The sequence below is a fragment of the Chiloscyllium punctatum genome, chromosome 35, assembly GCF_047496795.1.
Source record: "Chiloscyllium punctatum isolate Juve2018m chromosome 35, sChiPun1.3, whole genome shotgun sequence".
Taxonomy (NCBI): Eukaryota; Metazoa; Chordata; class Chondrichthyes; order Orectolobiformes; family Hemiscylliidae; genus Chiloscyllium; species Chiloscyllium punctatum.
The window spans coordinates 4,952,170-4,971,846 of record NC_092773.1 but is presented as its reverse complement, the minus strand read 5'-3'; the positions used below and the strand labels follow the sequence as shown (position 1 = coordinate 4,971,846).

Below are 19,677 nucleotides of genomic sequence, written 5' to 3'. Positions count from 1 at the left end.
AGAATTCCTGAAGAAGGGCTTATGCCCGAATCGTCGATTCTCCTCCTTGGATGCTGCCTGACCTGCTGTGCTTTTCCAGCAACACATTTTTCAGCTCTGATCTCCAGCATCTGCAGTCCTCACTTTCTCCTAGTTTTTTTTTCAATAGTCTCGTTAGGAATTCCGAACAATGGGAATGGATGTTAGGGCAGTTGCATGCTCCTTCTATGGGGAGGATGTGGGGACGACTGTCCCCATCGACTTCATCTGCAGAAAGTACACCAAGTCCAGCTCATCGGAAACTGCGTTAGGGAAATGGAGCTGGAACTGGATGAATGTCAGATTATTCGGGAGATGGAGGGGATAATAGAGTGGAGTTAGAGGGAGGTAGTCTCACCTCGGGTACGGGAGAAAGGTAGATGGGTAACAGGGAATGGAAAGGGAATATGCAGATACTGTAGGGATTCCCTGTGGCTGATCCCTCAATAATAAGTATACCTACCAGGGGAAAGCCATAGTGGCCAAGTCTCTAGCTCTAAGCCTGGCTCTGTGGCTCAGCAGAGAAAGGGGGAAGAGTAGAAAAGTGCCCGGTGGTAGGAGACTCAGTAGTTCGAGGAACAGACAGGAGATTCTGTGGTCGTGAACGGGACCCCCGGAAGGTATGTTGCCTCCCGGGTGCCAGGATCCAGGATGTTCTGATCGAGAATACAAGATTCTGAAGGGGGAGGGGGAGCAGCCAAAATTCGTGGTGCACATTGGTTCCAATGACAGAGTCATGAAAAGGGATTAGGTTGGAAATTAAAAAGCAGGACAAGCAGACTAGTAATCTCAGGACTGCTACCTGTGCCACGTGCTAGTGAGGCAAGGAACAGGAAGCAAGTGCAGCTAAACACATGGCTACAGGACTGGTGCAGGAGGGAGGGCTTCAGATACGTAGATCATTGGGGTACCATTTGGGGCAGGTGGGACCTGTACATGAAGGGGCACTGGAGGGGCACCGATGTCCTGGGCGGGGGAATTTGCTAGAGCAATTTGGGAGGGTTTGAATTAGTTGGGCAGGGTGATGCGAACCAGAGCTACAGATCAGAGGAGAGGGTAGTTGTTGAAAGGGCAGAAATAGAATGCAGAGAGACTGTAGGAAGGATACACTGTTGATAGGGCAAAAGGGATAGAATTGTGTCTGTTTCCATTGGGATCTGCTCCTGGGCCTCTGCTCTTTGCAGATTTTATAAATGACTTGGTTGAAGAAGTGGAAGGATGAGTTAGTAAGTTTGCGATGGCACAAAGGTTGGAGGTGTTGTAGATTGTATTCAGGGCTGTTGCAGGTGACAAGACATCAGGAGAAAGTGAGTACTGCAGTTGCTGGAGATCCGAGTTGAAGAGTGTGGTGCTGGAAAAGCACAGCCGGTCAGGCAGTATCTGAGGAGCAGGAGAGACGACGTTTCAAGTATAACCTCTTCATCAGGAAAGGGTAGAAATAGCTGTCATGAGGGGTCATAATTCTAAGGTGATTGGAGGAACGTATGGGAAGGTGTCAGAGGTAGGTTATTTCCTGATTAAGAGTTGATGCTCAAAATGTTGATACCCCATCTTCAGGTATGCCTGGTGCTGCTTCTGCCATGCCCTCTTGCACTCCACTGAACCAGGGTTGATCCCCTAATTTGATGGTAACTTGAGTGGGAATATGCCAGGCCTTGAGGTTACAGATTGTGCTGGAGTACAATTCTGCTGCTGTTGATGGCCCACAGCGCCTTATGGATGCCCAATCTTGAGTTGTGAGATCTTTCAAAGTCTTCTCATTTAGCATGGTGATAGTGTCACCCACCATTGAGGTTATTTTCAATGTGAAGGCAGGATTTTGGCTCCCAAAAGACTGTGGTGTTCGCTCTTACCGATGCTGTCATGGACAGCTGCGTCTGCAGGTGGCAGATTAGTAAGGATATGATAAGTTTTTTTTCCCCTCTTATGCCGTCTTGGTGCACCGAAATTGGCTGTTGCATCTCCTACATTTCCTCAGTGATCACTTGATTGGTTGCCAAATCTTTTGGATCATCCTGTGGTCATGAAAAGAGCTATGGAAATGAATATTATTCCCTTTCAAAGTTTGTGCGAAGATTTGTAGCTCGGGTGCTCGTTGTTCTGGTTGTGTTTGCCGAGCTGGGAATTTGTGTTGTAGACGTTTCGTCCCCTGTCTAGGTGACACCCTCAGTGCTTGGGAGCCTCCTGTGAAGCGTTTCTGTGATATTTCCTCCGGCATTTATAGTGATTTGTACCTGCCGCTTCCGGTTGTCAGTTCCAGCTGTCCACTGCAGTGGTCGGTATATTGGGTCCATCTGCTTATTGATTGAATCTGTGGATGAGTGCCATGCCTCGAGGAATTCCCTGACTGTTCTCTGTTTGGCTTGTCCTATAATTGTAGTGTTGTCCCAGTCGAACTCCTGTTGCTTGTCATCTGAGTGTGTGGCTACTAAGGATAGCTGGTCGTGTCGTTTCGTGGCTAGTTGGTGTTCATGGATACGGATCGTTAGCTGTCTTCCTGTTTGTCCTATGTCGTGTTTTGTGCAGTCCTTGCATGGGAATTTGTACACTACATTGGTTCTGCTCATGCTGGGTATTGGGTCCTTCGTCCTGGTGAGTTGTCTGAGCGTGGCTGTTGGTTTGTGTGCTGATATGAGTCCTAGTGGTCGCAGTAGTCTGGCTGTCAGTTCAGAAATGTTCAGAAATTATAGGACAAGCCAAACAGAGAACAGCCAGGGAATTCCTCGAGGCATGGCACTCATCCACAAATTCAATCAATAAGCACATCGACCTGGACCCAATATACCAGCCACTGCAGCAGCTGTGATGGCCGAGTGGTTAAGGCGTTGGATTTGAAATCCAGCGGGGGTTCCCCACGCAGGTTCCAATGCTGCTCACAGCGTTGTACCTGTTAAAATCCACTAATTTCTTCGTGGAGGGGGTAGTTAGGGCCGACTGCCTGCCCCTCTTCCGCGGTTACATTAGAGCCCGGGTGTCCTTGGAGAAGGAGCACGCGGTGTCCACCAACACCCTGGAGGTGTTCAGGGAGAGGTGGGTGCCGCAGGGAGTGGAGTGTATTATTTCCCCCTCCAACTCTATTTTGATTTAATCCCTGCCCTCCCCTTCACTGTTTGATCACACAGTATTGCTCTTTGATGTGAAGGACACTGCTTGTCACTGGCCACTCGTGGTGGTGGAAATTGAATAAAGATTCGTACACCTTAAACCTCTCACTATGTCTCACATCTGCACACACACATGGGTGCTGGGGAAAAAATAAGCACTACCGCAGTTAGGCAGTAGTGTGGGGGTTGGAAAAAATAATACCAGCCGCTGGAACTGACAACCGGAAGCAGCAGGTACAAATCACTACAAATGCCGGAGGAAACATCGCAGAAGCGCTTCACAAGACGCTCCCAAGCACTGAGGATGTCACCTGGACAGGGGACAAAATGTCTGCAACACAAATTCCCAGCTCGGCGAACACAACCACAACATTATTCCCTTTATTCGGTTATATTTATTTCAAATCTGATGTTTTAAACCAAATATATTGAGTAACCAGGTGTAATACAGAACTCTTGACTGCAAAGAAATGGCCATGCTAAATTGCCCATAGTATTCGGTGCATTAGTCAGAGGGAAATGGATGCGGGTGGGTTACTCTTTGGAGGATCAGTGTGCACTTGTTGGGCCAAATGGCCTGTTTCTACACTGTAGGAAATCTAATCTTAAAAAAAATCAGAGGAAAGCATTTTTATTCGTATGAAGATGTGGGTGTACTGTACCTTTAAGGAAGTCAAAAGCGAGTAGAACTACCTGACAGCACCAAGTGTTCTGAACAAGGTACAATGTAACTTTTTGGTCCAGCAGCTAGTGTAGCTGGTTGCCTGGAGACAAAAACAAATTCAAATTAATCCAACCAGTTTAAATTATGCCTCAAAAAAAAACCAAACTCCAATCAAGTTTGACAATATGAAAAGCCAATCTGATGCTTTGGGGGTATAAGACCAGGAAAAATTGAACAGTTGAGGGAAAACTGCCAAGCCAATGACATCTGTAGACTGCCAGGAGAATAGCTCTCTTAAAGGTATCTTTATCGTTCAGTGACCTGTGAAATTGAAATTCCTAAATAGAAGAAAATTCAGAGGAAGATATAAAGAGAAGATTTGACAGCTGGCTGATTTTGAAATTTGAACTTCTGGTAAATCTTAATTGGTGGTTGGGGTTTATCAGATTAGTATTGTAGAAGAAGGTAAAAGAGCAAGGAGTTGTAAAAGGGTTCAGAAAAGATTTACAAGGATATTGCCAGGGCTGGAGGATTTGAGCTACAGGGAGAGGCTGAACAGGCTGGGGCTGTTTTCCCTGGAGCGTCGGAGGCTGAGGGGTGACCTTTACAGAGGTTTACAAAATTATGAGGGGCATGGATAGGGTAAATAGACAAAGTCTTTTCCCTGAGATCAGGAGTCCAGAACTAGAGGGCATAGGTTTAGGGTGAGAGGGGAAAGATATAAAAGAGACCAAAGGGGCAACGTTTTCATGCAGAGGGTGGTATGTGTATGGAATGAGCTGCCAGAGGATGTGGAGGCGGGTACAATTGCAACATTTAAGAGGCATTTGGATGGGTATATGAATAGGAGGGGTTTGGAGGGATATGGGCCGGGTGCTGGCATGTGGGACTAGATTGGGTTGGGATATCTGGTTGGCATGGACAGGTTGGACCGAAGGGTCTGTTTCCATGTTGTACATCTCTATAATTCTATAAATAGTTGTCAGTTAATTATTCTCTGTAATACTTTAAGAAATAAAGTTGTTCATTTTTACTTTAAGTAGTGACCTTTCGGATAGTTCTTGGCCTCTTGAATTTTTATACAATTACTGCACAGGATAAATCTTGTGTGTTGCTGGTTTAAGTTGGGGGTGGGAGGTGGATTTACCCATGTAATAAGAATAATAATACATAATAAGATGCATGGCTCTGATGATTCTAACTGGAGCAACAAAAGGGAACTTTGAAACAAGGTTTTCACTAAGAGTTATGAGAAGAGATAATGTGTCACCATCAAATAACATTTAAAGCAGAGCTGTCCTAGCCTAGCTCTTAATGTTCTACCATCATTTGTTTGTTCTATTGGCCTTTGACTGAATTGGCTTGTGCTTCTTTTCAATGCCACCAGCTTTCGCATCCAAGTCGTAATTGCCCCAGGAAGCGATCAGAGACAAAAGAACTGCAGATGCCGGTGGATAGGCAGGAAGGTGGAAGAACATAGCAAGCCAGGCACCATCAGGAGGTGGAGAAGTTGATGTTTCAGGTGTAACCCTTCCAATGGCAGTGCAGTGCTTTTGAATTATACAAAGCCAAAACCCATCACTGAATAAATGTATAAAACATACTTCAACCTAGGAGCTGTTCCTAAAAGCAAACTATTGTGTATTTTGCAGCAAGCAGTGGTACTGATAAGATAGCTGGCAAAATAGCACTTCTGCCTCACAGCACCAGGGTCCTGGGTTCGATTCCCACCTGTCTTTGTGGAGTTAGCGCATTTTCCTTGTGTATGTGCGGGTTTCCTCCGGGTGCTCCGGTTTCCTCCCACAATCCAAAGATGTGCAGGTCAGGTGAATTGGCCATGGGAAATTGCCCACAGTGTTAGGTGCGTTAGTCAGGGGTAAATATGGGGTATGGGAATGGGTTTGGGTGGGTTTCTCTTCGGAGGGGCAGTGTGGACTTGTTGGGCTGAAGGGCCTGTTTCCACACTGTAGAAAATCTAATAAAAAAACCCCTGAAGAATAATTACACCTGAACCGTCGACTTCACCACGTGATGCTACCTGGCTTGCTGTGTCCTTCCACCCTCCTGCCTGTCTACCTTTGTGGTATTCAGCTGCTGAGTTTGTCCCAACATTCAATTTGATCACAGCTGCTCTACCGCAATGCTACTTTCCCCATATTCCTTGACCTCCATGATTTGAAGATGCCGATGTTGGACTGGGTTGTATAAAGTTAAAAATCACACAACACCAGGTTATCGTCCAACAAGTTTATTTGGAAGCTGATAACCACCTGATGAGGGAGCAGCTGTAGTTGGAGGCCATACAGTGGGTGGCGCTGTCGATGGAGGCCCAAATACCGGCGCTATCTGGATCGGCCGCAGGCGCCGCTGTATTGGGAGGCCATACAGGGGGTGGCGCTGTCGATGGAGGCCCAAATACCGGCGCTATCTGGATCGGCCGCAGGCGCCGCTGTATTGGGAGGCCATACAGGGGGTGGCGCTGTCGATGGAGGCCCAAATACCGGCGCTATCTGGGTCGGCCGCAGGCGCCGCTGTAGTTGGAGGCCGTACAGTGGGTGGCGCTGTCGATGGAGGTCGGGCAATAGGCCGTGAGCCGCGGGCTCGAGTTGCTGCGATTTTGGCGGCGGGCGACCCAGAGGCGGGCTGTTGGTCCTGGAGGCCGGCCGAGGACCCAGGAGCAGCCCCGGGATCTTCGGTCGCAGTCGCCGCGTCCATGTGTTGTCGGGGCAGCGAGCGGGACCTGCAGAGCTCGGCCCGGAGGATGGGCGCCTCGCTCCTGCTGCAGCTCTCGGCCCATGAGCGGGAGCTCGACCTGGTTTTCCTGGATCACAGCTACGCTAAACCGTGGAGCGCACACCCCGAGGCCAGCAGCTCCAGGCCGGCACGGCTTCTCTTCGTGACCCCGCGGAGGCAGCAGGACAGCAGCAGGTGAAGGGCCGTGTCACGCCTTGGAGGGGGGGGGGGGGGGGTGGGGGGGGGTGGGGGGGGGGGGTGGGGGGGGTGGGGGGGTGGGTGGGGGAGTGGGGGGTGGGGGGGGGTGGGGGGGTGGGTGGGGGGGGGGTGGGGGAGTGGGGGTTGGGGGGGGGTGGGGGGGAGTGGGGGTGGGGTGGGGTGGGTGGGGGTTGGTGGGGGGTGGGGAGGTGGGGTGGGGGGGGGGTTGGTGGGGGGTGGGGTGGTGGGGGGGGTTGGTGGGGGGGGGAGCGGGGCGGGGGTATAACTGTCCCCGGGGTTTGGTCCCAACGTTCACCTTTCCTGGCAGGATGACTCCAGTCCAATTCCCGAACCTTAACATTCTTAGCATAGAAATTGGATGGGTTTATAAATAGGAAAGATTCAGTGGGATAGGGACCAAATGTCGTCAAATGGGACTAGATCAGACTGGGGTGTCTAGATGGAATAGGACTGAAGGATATGTTTCCCTTTTTGTCTTTATAAGTGCCAGGCAATGACCACCTCCAATAAGAAACAATCTAACCATCACCCTTTGATATTCAATACTGTTCTGATCATTGATTCCCCCCTTATCAACATCGGGGTTAGCATTGACCAGAAACTCAAATGGACCAACTATGCAAGTATTGTTGCTCCGAGAGCAGGTCAGAGGTGAGGAATGCTGTAGTGAGTTTGTAACCCACCTCCTGACACCCCAAAGGCTGTCCACCATCCAAATGGCAAAAGTTAGGAGTACAGCGAAAACCTTGACACCACCAAATACAAAGTATTGTGAACAGCTTGCTGACATCCCCAACCATCGCTTTCACTGTCCACTCCCTCCACCACTAATGCTCAGCAGTATCAGTGTGCACCATCGACAAGGTGCACTGCAGAAATTCACCAAAACCTTTTCGATGGCACCTTCCAAAGCAACAATCCCTACCACTTCATACGTCAAGGGAATGTTTCGCTCAAAGCTATGCTTCATCCTGGCTTGGAACTAAAGCGATATTCCTTTCACTGAGTTGGAATTTTGAAACTCAACCTGACCAAGATATTTTCACTTCTATAGGACCCTGGAATGGGGTTAAAAATAACTTTCCCTGTCGACATGGGAGGAGTTTATCTGCATTATCAGTCAGATAGCAATCTCTACCATTTACCCTGACTGAAAATGAAGGTGAAACAAAAGTACGTGTTGATCAGGGAACTCCTCAATGCTGATAATGCTGTGCCAGTCACTCTAACAGAAATTCCGCTGCAGAGATTTATGGCTCTCTTATGCCTGCAACTATTAAGCATTAGTAAAACCATGGTTATGGGATAGGGTGCCACATCTCCGTTCATGATCACGGTAAAGAATGTACCTCTGTAAGTAGTGAACAAATTCAGCAACCTTAGATTTTCAATGTCACAGAACGTGTCTCTTGATGTGGAAACTGATATCGGATTTGGGATCACAGCTACCACAGTTGGTTCATACACAAAATGTCTGTGACATAACATGAAGCTGACTTGTATGATCAGCATAGATATTTGTGGTGCCTGTGTTCTCAGCAACTTGTGGTATGGCTGCGAAACAATGACCAATTACAATTATTAAGAAAAGAAGCTGAACTAACTTCACTTTAGTATTTGTGCCACATTCCAGTCACTTGTGGAAAGGACACAAAAACAAATGTGGCCGTTTTCTCAAAGGCCAATCTCCAGTATGTTGGCAGTCATCCAGCACAGGTAATTTTGTGATCTCATGCATGGCACATGATTTTCTGAATGGCAAAGTAGGCAGATGACCAGTAGGACACCTGAAGCTCTGCAAGTATGAGATGAAACACGTAAATGTCAACCTTTACACAGAAAACACTGGCATGTGTTGCAAAGATGGTCAGTGGCTGCAGCATATTTGCATCAGGAACCAGCACTGAAAATAACAATTTGCGACCTCACCCAAAAACCACTTTATATATGGCACTAATTAACCCTATGAACCTGACCAAACAGGGTCAGCAGATCTTTCGTGTCAACTCTACTTTTTTATCTATCCCTTTGTAATGAGGAGTGCTTTGTTCAAAGTCCTGCAAGGACTGGTCAACATGAAGAGTGCAGATATAATTTTGGGTAGGCTGATAAACATGAGGGAGATAAAGGATTTCAAGCGAATTGAGTAAGCTGAGAGGTGAGAGATGGTGCGTTAATGCTCATCCAAGCCTCAATGCCAAAATCACCTGTTTATGTTCTGTGAAAACCATCTAATTCATTGTGACTTTAGAGAAGTCTACAAAAACAACACCCCCCTCCACGCTAGTTCCAGAATCTTTGGGTTTCCACCTTTAGGTGTAATGATGGGGTTCTGTATTTTGCAGTGATTGTGACGTGACTGTTGATGTGGAGACAGTAATTCCAACACCAACCCCCCTGTATGATAACCAGAAGGCTCGGAGTGTGATGAACGAATGTGAGCGTCATGTCATCTTTGCAAGGACAGACACAGATGCCCCTTTGCCACCTGATGACTGGGAGGATCACATCAACAGGTGACTATCTTCTACTGTGTCCACACGTAATCTGGGTGGCTCCTGAGATGGGCCAATATCTGGGGATGGAAAGTTCTGGATAATAGCGTTCTTGTTGCAATAAATGTACCCACACAAGTGTGGTGAACCCACATCTTTCTATGTTTCCAATTAGCACATTGCATCTCTGTTTTAGCACAAGTTTGAACTGTTTGCAGATCAGTGGTACTTGGTTGAAAGGGGTCTCGAGTTTGGTGTGAGTCAAGACGTCGGTGATGAACTTTGAAGTCAAATAGCCTCATGTGATCATTGGGTAAAATGTGGGAGAGCAGCCAGGCGAGTTTTATTGAGAAGTATGGGTGATGAGAAGTTCTGCAGTAGGTGTACAGCCAGATGACATTGTGTTAAATAATGGAGGTGGAAATGGCTCATTTCAGCAATGTCAGAAGCTCACCTTTGGGTCAAATCTGTAAGTAGGCTGGTTTAATCTCAGACTGTAGGCATGGAGAGGGATGGATTCTTCCTGGAGAGTTCAGTTGTTGCAACTTCTTCTTTCTTTTGTTGTATTTTAATTATAGTGTATGAATAAAGTGAATTTTGCTTAAAATCTGACAGTTTGACTGATCAATTTCCATCTGGAATACAGCACCTGGCACTTCCCTTTAAAATAAAAAAACTTAGGGACTCGGCTGTGGGTTGATACTTGGGACTTCGATGTTGTGTGGGCTGAGGTTAGAAACAGGAAAGCAGAGGTCTCCCTATTGAGAGTTTTCCATAGGCCTCCAAATAGTTCTAGAGATGTAGAGGAAAGGATAATTGTGGATAGGAGCGAGAGTAACAGGGTAGTTGTTATGGGGGCCTTTAACTTTCCAAATATTGACTGTAAATACTGTTGTTAAAATACTTTAGATGAGCCGGTTTTGTCCAATGCATGCAGGATGCTTTCCTGATACGGTATGTAGACAAGCCAACAAGGGGTGAGATGACACCACATTGGATTTGGTACTGGGTACCTGGCCAGGTGTTGATTTGGAGGTAGGTGAGCACTTTGGCAATAGTGACCACAGATCGGTTATGTTTATCTTAGCCATGGAAAGGAATAGCTATATATTACAGGGCAAGAGTTATTGCAGAGGGAAAGGCAATTATGATGTGATTAGGCAAGATTTAACATGCATGGGATGGGAAAGGAAACTGCAGGGGATGGGCACAATTGAAATATGGAGCTTATTCAAGGAACAGCTACTGTGGGTCCTTGGTAAGTATGTACCTGTCAGACAGGGACGATGTTGTCGAGCGAGGGAGACGTGGTTTACTGAAGAAGTTGAATCTCTTGTCAAGAGGAGGAAGAAGGTTCATATTAGGATGAGACGTGAAGGCTCAGGGTACTTGAGAGTTACAGTTTAGCCAGGAAAGACCTTGAGAGAGCTAAGAAGAGCCAGGAGGGGACATGAGAAGTTGTAAGCAGGTAGAATGAAGGAAAACCCTAAAGCTTTCTATCGGAATGTGAGGAATAAAAGAATGACTGGAGCAAGGTTAGTACCACTCGAGGAAAGTAGTGGGAAGTTGTGTGTGGAGTCCAAGCGGTTAGGGGAAGCACTAAATGAATATTTTTCGTCAGTATTCACATTGGAAAAAGACAATGTTGTCGAGGAGAATACTGAGATACAGTCTACTAGACAAGACAAGGAGGAGGTGTTAGCAATTCTGGCCAGTGTGAAAATAGAGAAGTCCCCTGGGCCGGATGGGATCTATCCTCGGATTCTCTGGGAAGCCAGGGAGAAGATTGCAGAGCCTTTGGCTTTGATCTTTATCATCGTCGACAGGAATAGTGCCAGAAGACTGAAGAATAGCAAATGTTGCTCCCTTGTTCGAGAAAGGGAGTAGAGACAACCGTGGAAATTATAGACCAGTGAGCCTTACTTCGGTTGTGGGTTAGGTTTTGGAGAAGGTCATGAGAGATAGAATTTATAATCATCTAGAGAGGAATAAGTTGAGTAAGGATAACCAACACGGTTTTGTGAAGGGTAGGTCATGCCTCACAAATCTTACCAAGTTTTTTGAGATGGTGACCAAGCAGGTGGATGAAGGTAAAGCGGTTGTGATGTAGTGTACAGGTAAATGAATTTCAGTAAGGCGTTTGATAAGATTCTCCACAGTAGGCTATCGTACAAAATACGGAGGCATGGGATTGTGGGTGATTTTAGCCGTTTAGATCAGACATCGCCTAGCTGAAACAAGACAGAGGATGGTGGTTGATGGGAAATGTTCATTTTGGAGTTCATTACTAGGGATGTGTGGCAAGGATCTGTTTTGGGGCCACTGCTGTTTGTCATTTTTATAAATGACCTGGGTGAGGGCATAGAAGGATGGGTTAGTAAATTTGCAGTTGACACTAAGATTGGTGGAGTTGTGGATAGTGCTGAAGAATGTTGCAGGTTACAGACGGACATCGATAAGCTGCAGAGCTGGGCTGATAGGTGGCAAATGGAGTTTAATTGGAAAAGTGTGAGGTGATTCACTTTGGAAGGAGCAAGAGGAATAAAGTGTACTGGGCTAATGAAAGATTCTTGGTAGTGTAGATGCTCAGAGAGAGATCTAGGTGTCCATGTACATAGATCCCTGAAAGTTGCCACCCTGGTTGATTGGGTTGTTAAGAAGTCATACGGTGTGTTAGCTTTTATTTTGCTTTTAAGGAACAGCAGTTTTATTTTATTTAGTGGCTGTGTAGTTTTAACACAACAAAAAAAGTTTTCTCGGTAAATGCTTAGTAAATTCTGTCGCCACGCAGTAACAACAAAACTTTTAAAATAACTACATCCAATTAAGGCCCGTTAGCTTCTTTTGTGGAAATGTTTTAAGAGGTTCTGAGAGGAACCTATCTCTGTCCGTGGGCCGTTGGCTCCACCTTCTCTTCTCTTAAGTTGCTGCTTTACAGCGGGCCTGGTTGTGGTGGCTGCTGCCCAGTGCTTTTCCTCGACTTGGACATCAACCTTTTGAGAGTTTTTGAAGCCTTAGGGCTTTGACGCAATATTTTGGCTCATACCGTAGCTCTTTTCGGAGACTGCCTCCTGACTCCAGATCTTTTCTGTGCCGAACTCTCCTCACTTCCTGCTCCTTAGCTGTTTGCAGGGAAGTGGGGCCCCCGGCATGCGCCAACAGGTTTTTACTGGGCGGTGACCTCACGGAGTAGCTGGGCCAGGGGCTGCAGGCCTCCATGTTGTAGTTGGCTGCTGAGTTGGTCTTCCTCGTCATAATAGCCAAAGCCGCGGGGCCCTGCCTGTTTTGGTAATGGCCACCACTCCAGGATGCACTCAGCCACAGTGACAATGCTGGTCGCTTTCTTTGGACAGTAGTACTTTACTGCTTGGTGACCACTTGGGGACAGAAGGCAGCTGCTGTGTTGGTGGTTGCAGAAAGGGGTACGGCAACCAGGGTAGCGGTCATTGTCCTTGGTGACGTGAGATCCACCTGTCGAGGGGCAACAGCTTCAGCCGTAAACAATACCAACCGTGGCTGCGGCACCGGCATTGCAACAAGTGTTAGCTTTTGTTGGTGGAGAGATTGAGTCTCAGAGCCATGGGAATCATGCTGCAGCTGTACAAATCTCTGGTGTGGCCGCACTTGGGGTATTGCGTCCACTTCTGGTCACTGCAATCTAGGAAGGATGTGGAAGCTTTGGAGCGGATTCAGAGGAGATTTACTAGGATATTGCCTGGTCTTATGAGGAAAGGCTGAGGGACCTGAGGCTGTTATTGTTTGAGAGAAGAAGGTTGAGAGGTGACTATTGAGACATACAAGATAATCAGGGGGTTAGATAGGGTGGACAATGAGAGCCTTTTTCCTCGGATGGTGATGGCTAGCATGAGGGACCTAGCTTTAAATTGAGGGGTGATAGATACAGGACAAATGTCAGAGATAGTTTCTTTACTCAGAGTAGTAGGGGGCATGGAATCGAATGCCTGCAACAGTAGTAGACTCGCCAACTTTAAGGGCATTTAAATGGTCTTTGGAAAGACATGGATGAAAATGGAATAGTGTAGGTTAGATGGGCTTCAGATTGGTTTCACAGTCAGTGCAACATTGAGGGCTGAAGGGTCTGTACTGCACTGTGATGTTCTATGTTCTATCTAAATAAATTTTGATGGAGTTTATTCTGGTCTACAACAACAGACCAGAGCCAGGCGTGGTTTGAATTCAGTTTGAAACAATCAGGTTTCGTAGTGCAGAAGGACAGATTCGTTTGTGACGTCTCCAACTGAGTGTTTGTGTCCAAAGTTTCAAGCTGACAGAACTGAAAAATGATTTCGGCTATTGGCACTGGATAGAAATCGGTTGACTATGAAAACCAAGAAAGAAATCCAGATAACTATCAAGGGAATCTCAACTGGCAAGAGTCACTTAAATAAGAAATTTAAAGAGTTATGATAGAATCACAGTGTCTTACAGTACAGAAGAGATCATTTGGATCAACGAGTATACATCAACAAAAGCTGCTCTACACCTACATTTCAAGCACTCATGCCCTTGAATGTTATGACCTTTCAAGTAGTCGTCCAAGTACCTTTTAAAAGTTGAGGTTTTCTCCCTCAAGTATCCCCCAGGTGGTACGTTCTAGATAACCCCTACAATCTGGGTGAAAAAAAATTCTTCAAATCTCCTTGAAATTGAAATTATCACCTTGAGATAATGTCCCCTTATTATTAACCCTTCAACTAAGAGGAACAGCCGCTCCCTCTCCACCATGTCCGTGCCCCTCATAATCTTATACACCTCTATTGGGTCCCCTCTCAGTCTGCTCCAAAGGTAGGATTGACATTTCACTGGGTTGAGTACCTGTTAAGTATACTATTGGGGAAAAGGGGGAAACATTTAAAATCTTTCTAAACTGTCTTAGGCTTGCATGTAACTTTGTTATTTCTTCCCTTTCATACAATAAATTTGTGTACTTCTGTTAAAGAACATTGTGAGTCTTGTATAAGTATGTTTAGTCATGAGCTAATATGGTTAAAAACTTCAAAATTAACCTTATGATCTATCAAGCTAGGTCTCACTCTGAGATCTGATTTGACCTGTATTAATATTAGCTGGGACTATATCAATTGTCTTTTGACCTACATCTGTGAGGTCCCTCTGACTCTCTCAGTTGCACTTCCTCACACTAAGTTCGCTCTGAGAACTTGATTTTTTTTCTCCCAGTTTCTCTGTTGCCATTGCACCTGTTTGGAGAGTGAGTGCCACATTCACTGGTTGGTAGCGTAATTGGTTGTGTCTCTTTGATTTCCTCAGACTTGTCCCCCCCCCCTGAAATCTGAGCTGGTGGAAGAAGCTCAAAGGTGTTCTTCTTTCCATGTTCAGCTGATTGGGTGATTTCTGTCATGATGTTAAAAGTCCTCCACAGTCTTTGTTGTCCCTGTCTGTCAGGTCCATTTATCCTGTGTCTACTCTCCAGGTTGGGATGGACTGCAACTCAGAACAAATTGTTCAACAAGGTCGTGAAAGCATTGTATTCAGATCGGTTGGCAAGACTGGCGAATGAGGGGGTGAGTAGCACTTGGTTTCTTAGCTTGGTCAAAGTTTGGCCTGTCCTGCCCTGACTGCCACCATCTGTCTCCTCCTACCACCACCACCATAGATGGAAGCTGTTCATTGGGTGATGAGGTGAGGGGTGAGGTTGATTGAACCCTGGAGAATGGTGCAACTAGGCTCACTGTCAGCAGACTCAATAGAATCTGACCATTGGGAAACTGTCTGATGTTGCAATCAGTGCCCCTTAATGTGGGGTTGCCCAGAGGACTTGAGGGGTTAAAGGTAGCTCTGTTAATTTCCTGCTATTAGTCGAATAGAGGGGGAATGATCTAATTATGAAACCTCAGTATGGAAAAGATTTGGATACAGATGAAAAATAATCACGTCAAGATGTGAATGGTGTCCAGGTCTCTCACCATAGTCGAATCGACGTTTCGGGCATCCGCCCTTCTTCAGGAATGAGGAAAGTGTGTCCAGCAGGCTAATATAAAAGGTAGGGAGGAGGGACTTGGGGGAGGGGCGTTGGGAATGCGATAGGTGGAGGGAGGTCAAGATGAGGGTGATAGGCCGGAGTGGGGTGGGGGTGGAGAGGTCAGGAAGAAGATTGCAGCTTAGGAAGGTGGTGCTGAGTTCGAGGGATTTGACTGAGACAAGGTGGGGGGAGGGAAAATGAGGAAACTGGAGATCATTTCCCCTCCCCCCCACCTTGTCTCAGTCAAATCCCTCGAACTCAGCACCGCCTTCCTAACCTGCAATCTTCTTCCTGACCTCTCCACCCCCCACCCCACTCCAGCCTATCACCCCCACCTTGACCTCCCTCCACCTATCGCATTCCCAATGCCCCTCCCCCTAGTCCCTCCTCCCTACCTTTCATCTTAGCCTGCTGGACACACTTTCCTCATTCCTGAAGAAGGGCTGATGCCCGAAACGTCGATTCTCCTATTCCTTGGATGCTGCCTGACCTGCTGCGCTTTTCCAGCAACACGTTTTCAGCTCTGATCTCCAGCATCTGCAGTCCTCACTTTCTCCTCTAACCATAGTCATATGGTAGAACAGAGTATGAAAGAAGAAACAATGGGAGCTTGTCAGAAAGGTGCTGCAATAATCAAGGGGGATTTTAACTTGGGCATGGACTGGAAAAACCAGAAGGGAGCAAGAGGACCGCACAGATTATTTTCAGGATCACTTCTGCGAACAGCACATTGTGTCTCTCTACAGAAATCAGTCATTTCTAAACCTGAAATTCAGTGAGACCTTGTCCTGAAGGCATCCTAAGGTCACCGTGAACAAAATATGATTGAGTTTTACATTCAGTTTGAGGAAGAGAGTAGTTGGTGCAAGACTAGTATTTTAAGCTCAAGGGTAATTATGAAGGCAAATCCAGTTTAACGGTAAGGTTATTTGAGAGATGGCCAAGCATTTAGGGATATTCATAATATGCAAAATGGATACTTTGCAGCAATGAAGAAAAGTTCCAAGGGACAGATCCACCATTTGTAGTTAACTAAAATATTTAAATAAAGTATCAAACTTAAAGGCAAATCAAGTAAATATGCAAAGATGTGTCACATCTCTGAAGATCGGAAGAAATGTTAACTGAGCAAAGAATGTCAAAAAGATGAAAAAGGAAGAAAAATATTAGAATATGAGAGAAAACAAGCTAGAAACATTTACTGTTTGACTTTATATTTCTAGCTTGTTTTCTCTCATATTCTAATTTTGGCCTTGTTTCTCATCTCTTTGCCATTTTGTTGAGCTTATATTTCTTTTCCAGTTTTCTGATTTGTAAATAGCCTGGTAAGACCGAAAAGCCAAGATCTTTTCCTAAGGCCCCAAATTTGGTGTGTCTCCAAGTTTGTTGAGGTCTGCTTTCAAAATACATTAAATTTTTAGATCTTCTCTGCTTTTGGGCACTTGAAGAAAGGACACCCAATCTGTAGTTTGGAAAGAAAGAGTTAACAAACTGAGCTTTGGTCCTCACGAAAATGAGTCTGAAGTTGAACAGGTCTTTTGAATTGGTTTTCTCTGCAGAGGATGCAAGTTACCTTCTGGAAATAACTGTCACGAACTCAAAGTATAGTGCTGGAAAAGCACAGCCAGTCCAGCAGCATCTGAGGAGCAGGAGAGTCGATGTTTTGAGCATAAGCTCTACAGTAAGAATGAGAGGGTGGCCCAAGGGAGCTGAGAGATAAATGGGAGGGGGGCTGGGGCTGGGGAGAAGGTAGCTGGGATTACGATATGTCGATGAAGGTATGACTGAAGGTGATAGGTCGGAGAGCAGGTGGGAATGAAGATGGACAGTTCGGACAGTTCAAGAGGGCAGAATCCAGTTGGAAGGTTGCATCTGGGATAAGGTGGGGGGAGGGGAAGTGAAGAAACTTGTGTAATCTACACTGATTCCGTGTGGTTGGAGGGTCCCAAGGCAGAAGATGAAGCGCTCTTCCTCCAGGTGTCAGGTGGCTAGAGTTTGGTGGTGGAGAAGGCCCAGGATTTGCATGTCCTTAGTGGAGTGGGAGGGGAGAGTTTAAGTGTTCTGCCACAAGGCAGTGGGGTTGTTTAGTGCATGTGTCCCAGAGCTGTTCTCTGAAATGTTCCGCAAGTTGGTGTACCGTCTCCCCAATGTAGAGGAGACCACATCAAGAGCAACGGACATAGTAGTTGATGTGTTTGGAAGTACAGGTAAATCTCTGTCGGATGTGGAAGGATCCTTTGGGGCTTTGGTTGGAGGTGAGGGGGGGAGGTGTGGGTGCAGGTTTTTCACTTCTTGTGGCAGGTGAAACTGCCAGGAATGGAGGGTGGGTTGGTCGGGGGTATGGAACTAACAAGGGAGTCGTGGAGGGAATGGTTTCTCCAGAATGCAGATCGGGGTAGGAGGAGCAATATATCCCTGGTGGTGGGATCTATTTGTAGGTGGTGAAAATGGCGGAGGGTGACGTGATGCATCCAGACTTTGGTTGGGTGGCAGGTGAGGACTGGGTAGTGGGGGTGGTTTGTCTCCTTGTTGTGATTGGAGGAGTGGAGTTTGAAGGCAGAGGTGCGGGAAGTGGAGGAGATGCACTGGAGGGCATCATCGCCTACATGAGAGGGGAAATTGTGGTCTTTGAAGAAGGAGGCCGTTTGGGACGTTCTACGGTGAAATTGGTCATCCTGGGACCACCTCTTTCCCCTTCCTGGACCTCTCCATCTCCATTTCCAGCGACCAACTCAACACTGACATCGACTTTAAACTCACTGACTCCCACAGTTACCTGGACTACCCCACCTCCTGTAAAAACGCTATCCCTCATTCCCAATTTCTCCGTCTCCGCTGCATCTGCTCTGAGGCTGAATAGGGTGGAATTTTTTTCCCTGGCAGATCAGAGGCTGAGGTGTGACCTTAGAGGTTTTTAAAATTATGAGGGGCATGGATCGGGTGAATAGACAAGGTCTTTTCTCTGGAGTAAGGGAGTCAAAAACTAGAGGGTAGAGGGTATAGGGTTTAGGGAGGAGGAAAAGGGAATTGAGGGGCAACTTTTTCTTGCAGAGTTTGGTGAGTGAATGGAATGAGCTGTCGGAGGAAGTGGTGGAGGCTGGTGCAGTTACAGTGTTTTAAAAAGCACCTGGATAGATATATGAATAGGGAGGGTTTAGAGGGATATGAGCCAAACACTGGCAAATGGGACTAAGTGTGTCTAGGATATCTGGTCGGCAAAGAGGAGTTAGACCGAAGAGTCTGTTTCCATGTTGTATGTCTCTATGACTCTATTTAGCATGGCCAGTCCACCTAATCTGGACTTTGGGAAGAAAACCAGATCACCTGGAGGAAACCCGTGTGGAATGTGTAAACTCCATACAGACAGTTGACCAAGGGTGTAATCGATCCCAGGTCCCTTGTGCTGTAAAGCAGCAGTGCTCATCACTGAGCCACCATGCTCCTGACTTTCCAAGACTTCTGTTCCATGACTTCTCTAAATCTAGGTGCACAGAGAACATCATGCTTGAATTGCTGAAGGTTAGTGTTCAGGTCCAGCAAAGTAATCGGTAAGACTAATAAAATCATCATTTATTGTGAGATTTTGCAAAGGCAAAAATAGGGAGTTTATGCTTCAGTCATATAGGGCATTCACAAGATGACATCTGAAGTACTGTGCACAGTGTAAAGAAGGACACAAATGCATTGGAAGCAGTTCAGAGAAAGTTTACTCGACCAATATCTGGAATAGACGGGTTGTCTTTTGGGGAGAGGTTGGTCACACTAGGCTTGTATCTGCTGGAGTTTAGAAGAATACAAGACAACTTGATGGAAACATTAAAGATCCTGAGAGATCTTAACTGGATGAATGTGGAGAGGATGTTTCTGCTGTGGGAGAATCTCAAACCAGAGATGATTGTTTAAAAATAAGGGGTCGCCCATTTAAACAGATGTTGAGCATCTGTTTGCCATAGAGATAGTGAGTCTATGGAGTTCTCTTCCTGAAATGTTGGCTGAAGTAAGAGTCCTTGAATATTTTGAAGGCATAGGTGGATAAATTCTTGATTAGCAAGGGAGTGAAGAGCTTTGATTAGATTAGATTCCCTGCAGTGTGGAAACAGGCCCTTCGGCCCACCAAGTCCACACCGACCCTCCGAAGAGCAACCCACCCAGACCCATTCCCCTACATTTAACCCTGCACCTAACACTGCGGGCAATTTAGAATGGCCAGTTCACCTGACCTGCACATCTTTGTACTGTGGGAGGACACCGAAGCATGGGGAGAACGGGCAACGGTCTGTGTGGAGCTTGCACAAAGTGGGAATTGAACCTGGGTCCCTGGTGCTATGAGGCAGCAGTGCTAACCACTGAGTCTCTGATCCGGGGATAGGCAAGAATGTGGAGTAAGCAGGTCAGTCATGACCTTGGTGAATGTTTGCGCAGGCTTCAGGGGCTGAGTGGTCT

At 46.5% G+C, this 19,677-nt stretch overlaps 1 protein-coding gene and 1 non-coding gene across 5 annotated transcripts in view; both read left to right on the top strand.

The window, feature by feature from the left end:
• The first annotated feature begins 2,817 nt into the window (after nucleotides 1-2,817).
• Nucleotides 2,818-2,899, top strand: trnas-uga (transfer RNA serine (anticodon UGA)). The gene has a single exon. It is a non-coding gene; the product is annotated as a tRNA-Ser (tRNA).
• Nucleotides 2,900-6,351: 3,452 nt separating this feature from the next.
• Nucleotides 6,352-19,677, top strand: part of kansl3 (KAT8 regulatory NSL complex subunit 3) — an 87,285-nt gene continuing 73,959 nt past the window's right edge. For 2 of the 4 annotated variants that reach the window (XM_072553826.1, XM_072553827.1), the window contains exons 1-3: nucleotides 6,352-6,714; nucleotides 9,084-9,254; nucleotides 14,686-14,776. In XM_072553826.1, coding sequence (XP_072409927.1) covers nucleotides 6,500-6,714; nucleotides 9,084-9,254; nucleotides 14,686-14,776 — 477 coding nt within the window. In that variant the 5' untranslated portion in view covers nucleotides 6,352-6,499. The remainder of the gene's footprint in view (nucleotides 6,715-9,083; nucleotides 9,255-14,685; nucleotides 14,777-19,677) is intronic. The other 2 variants (XM_072553824.1, XM_072553825.1) reach the window with 1 other exon arrangement.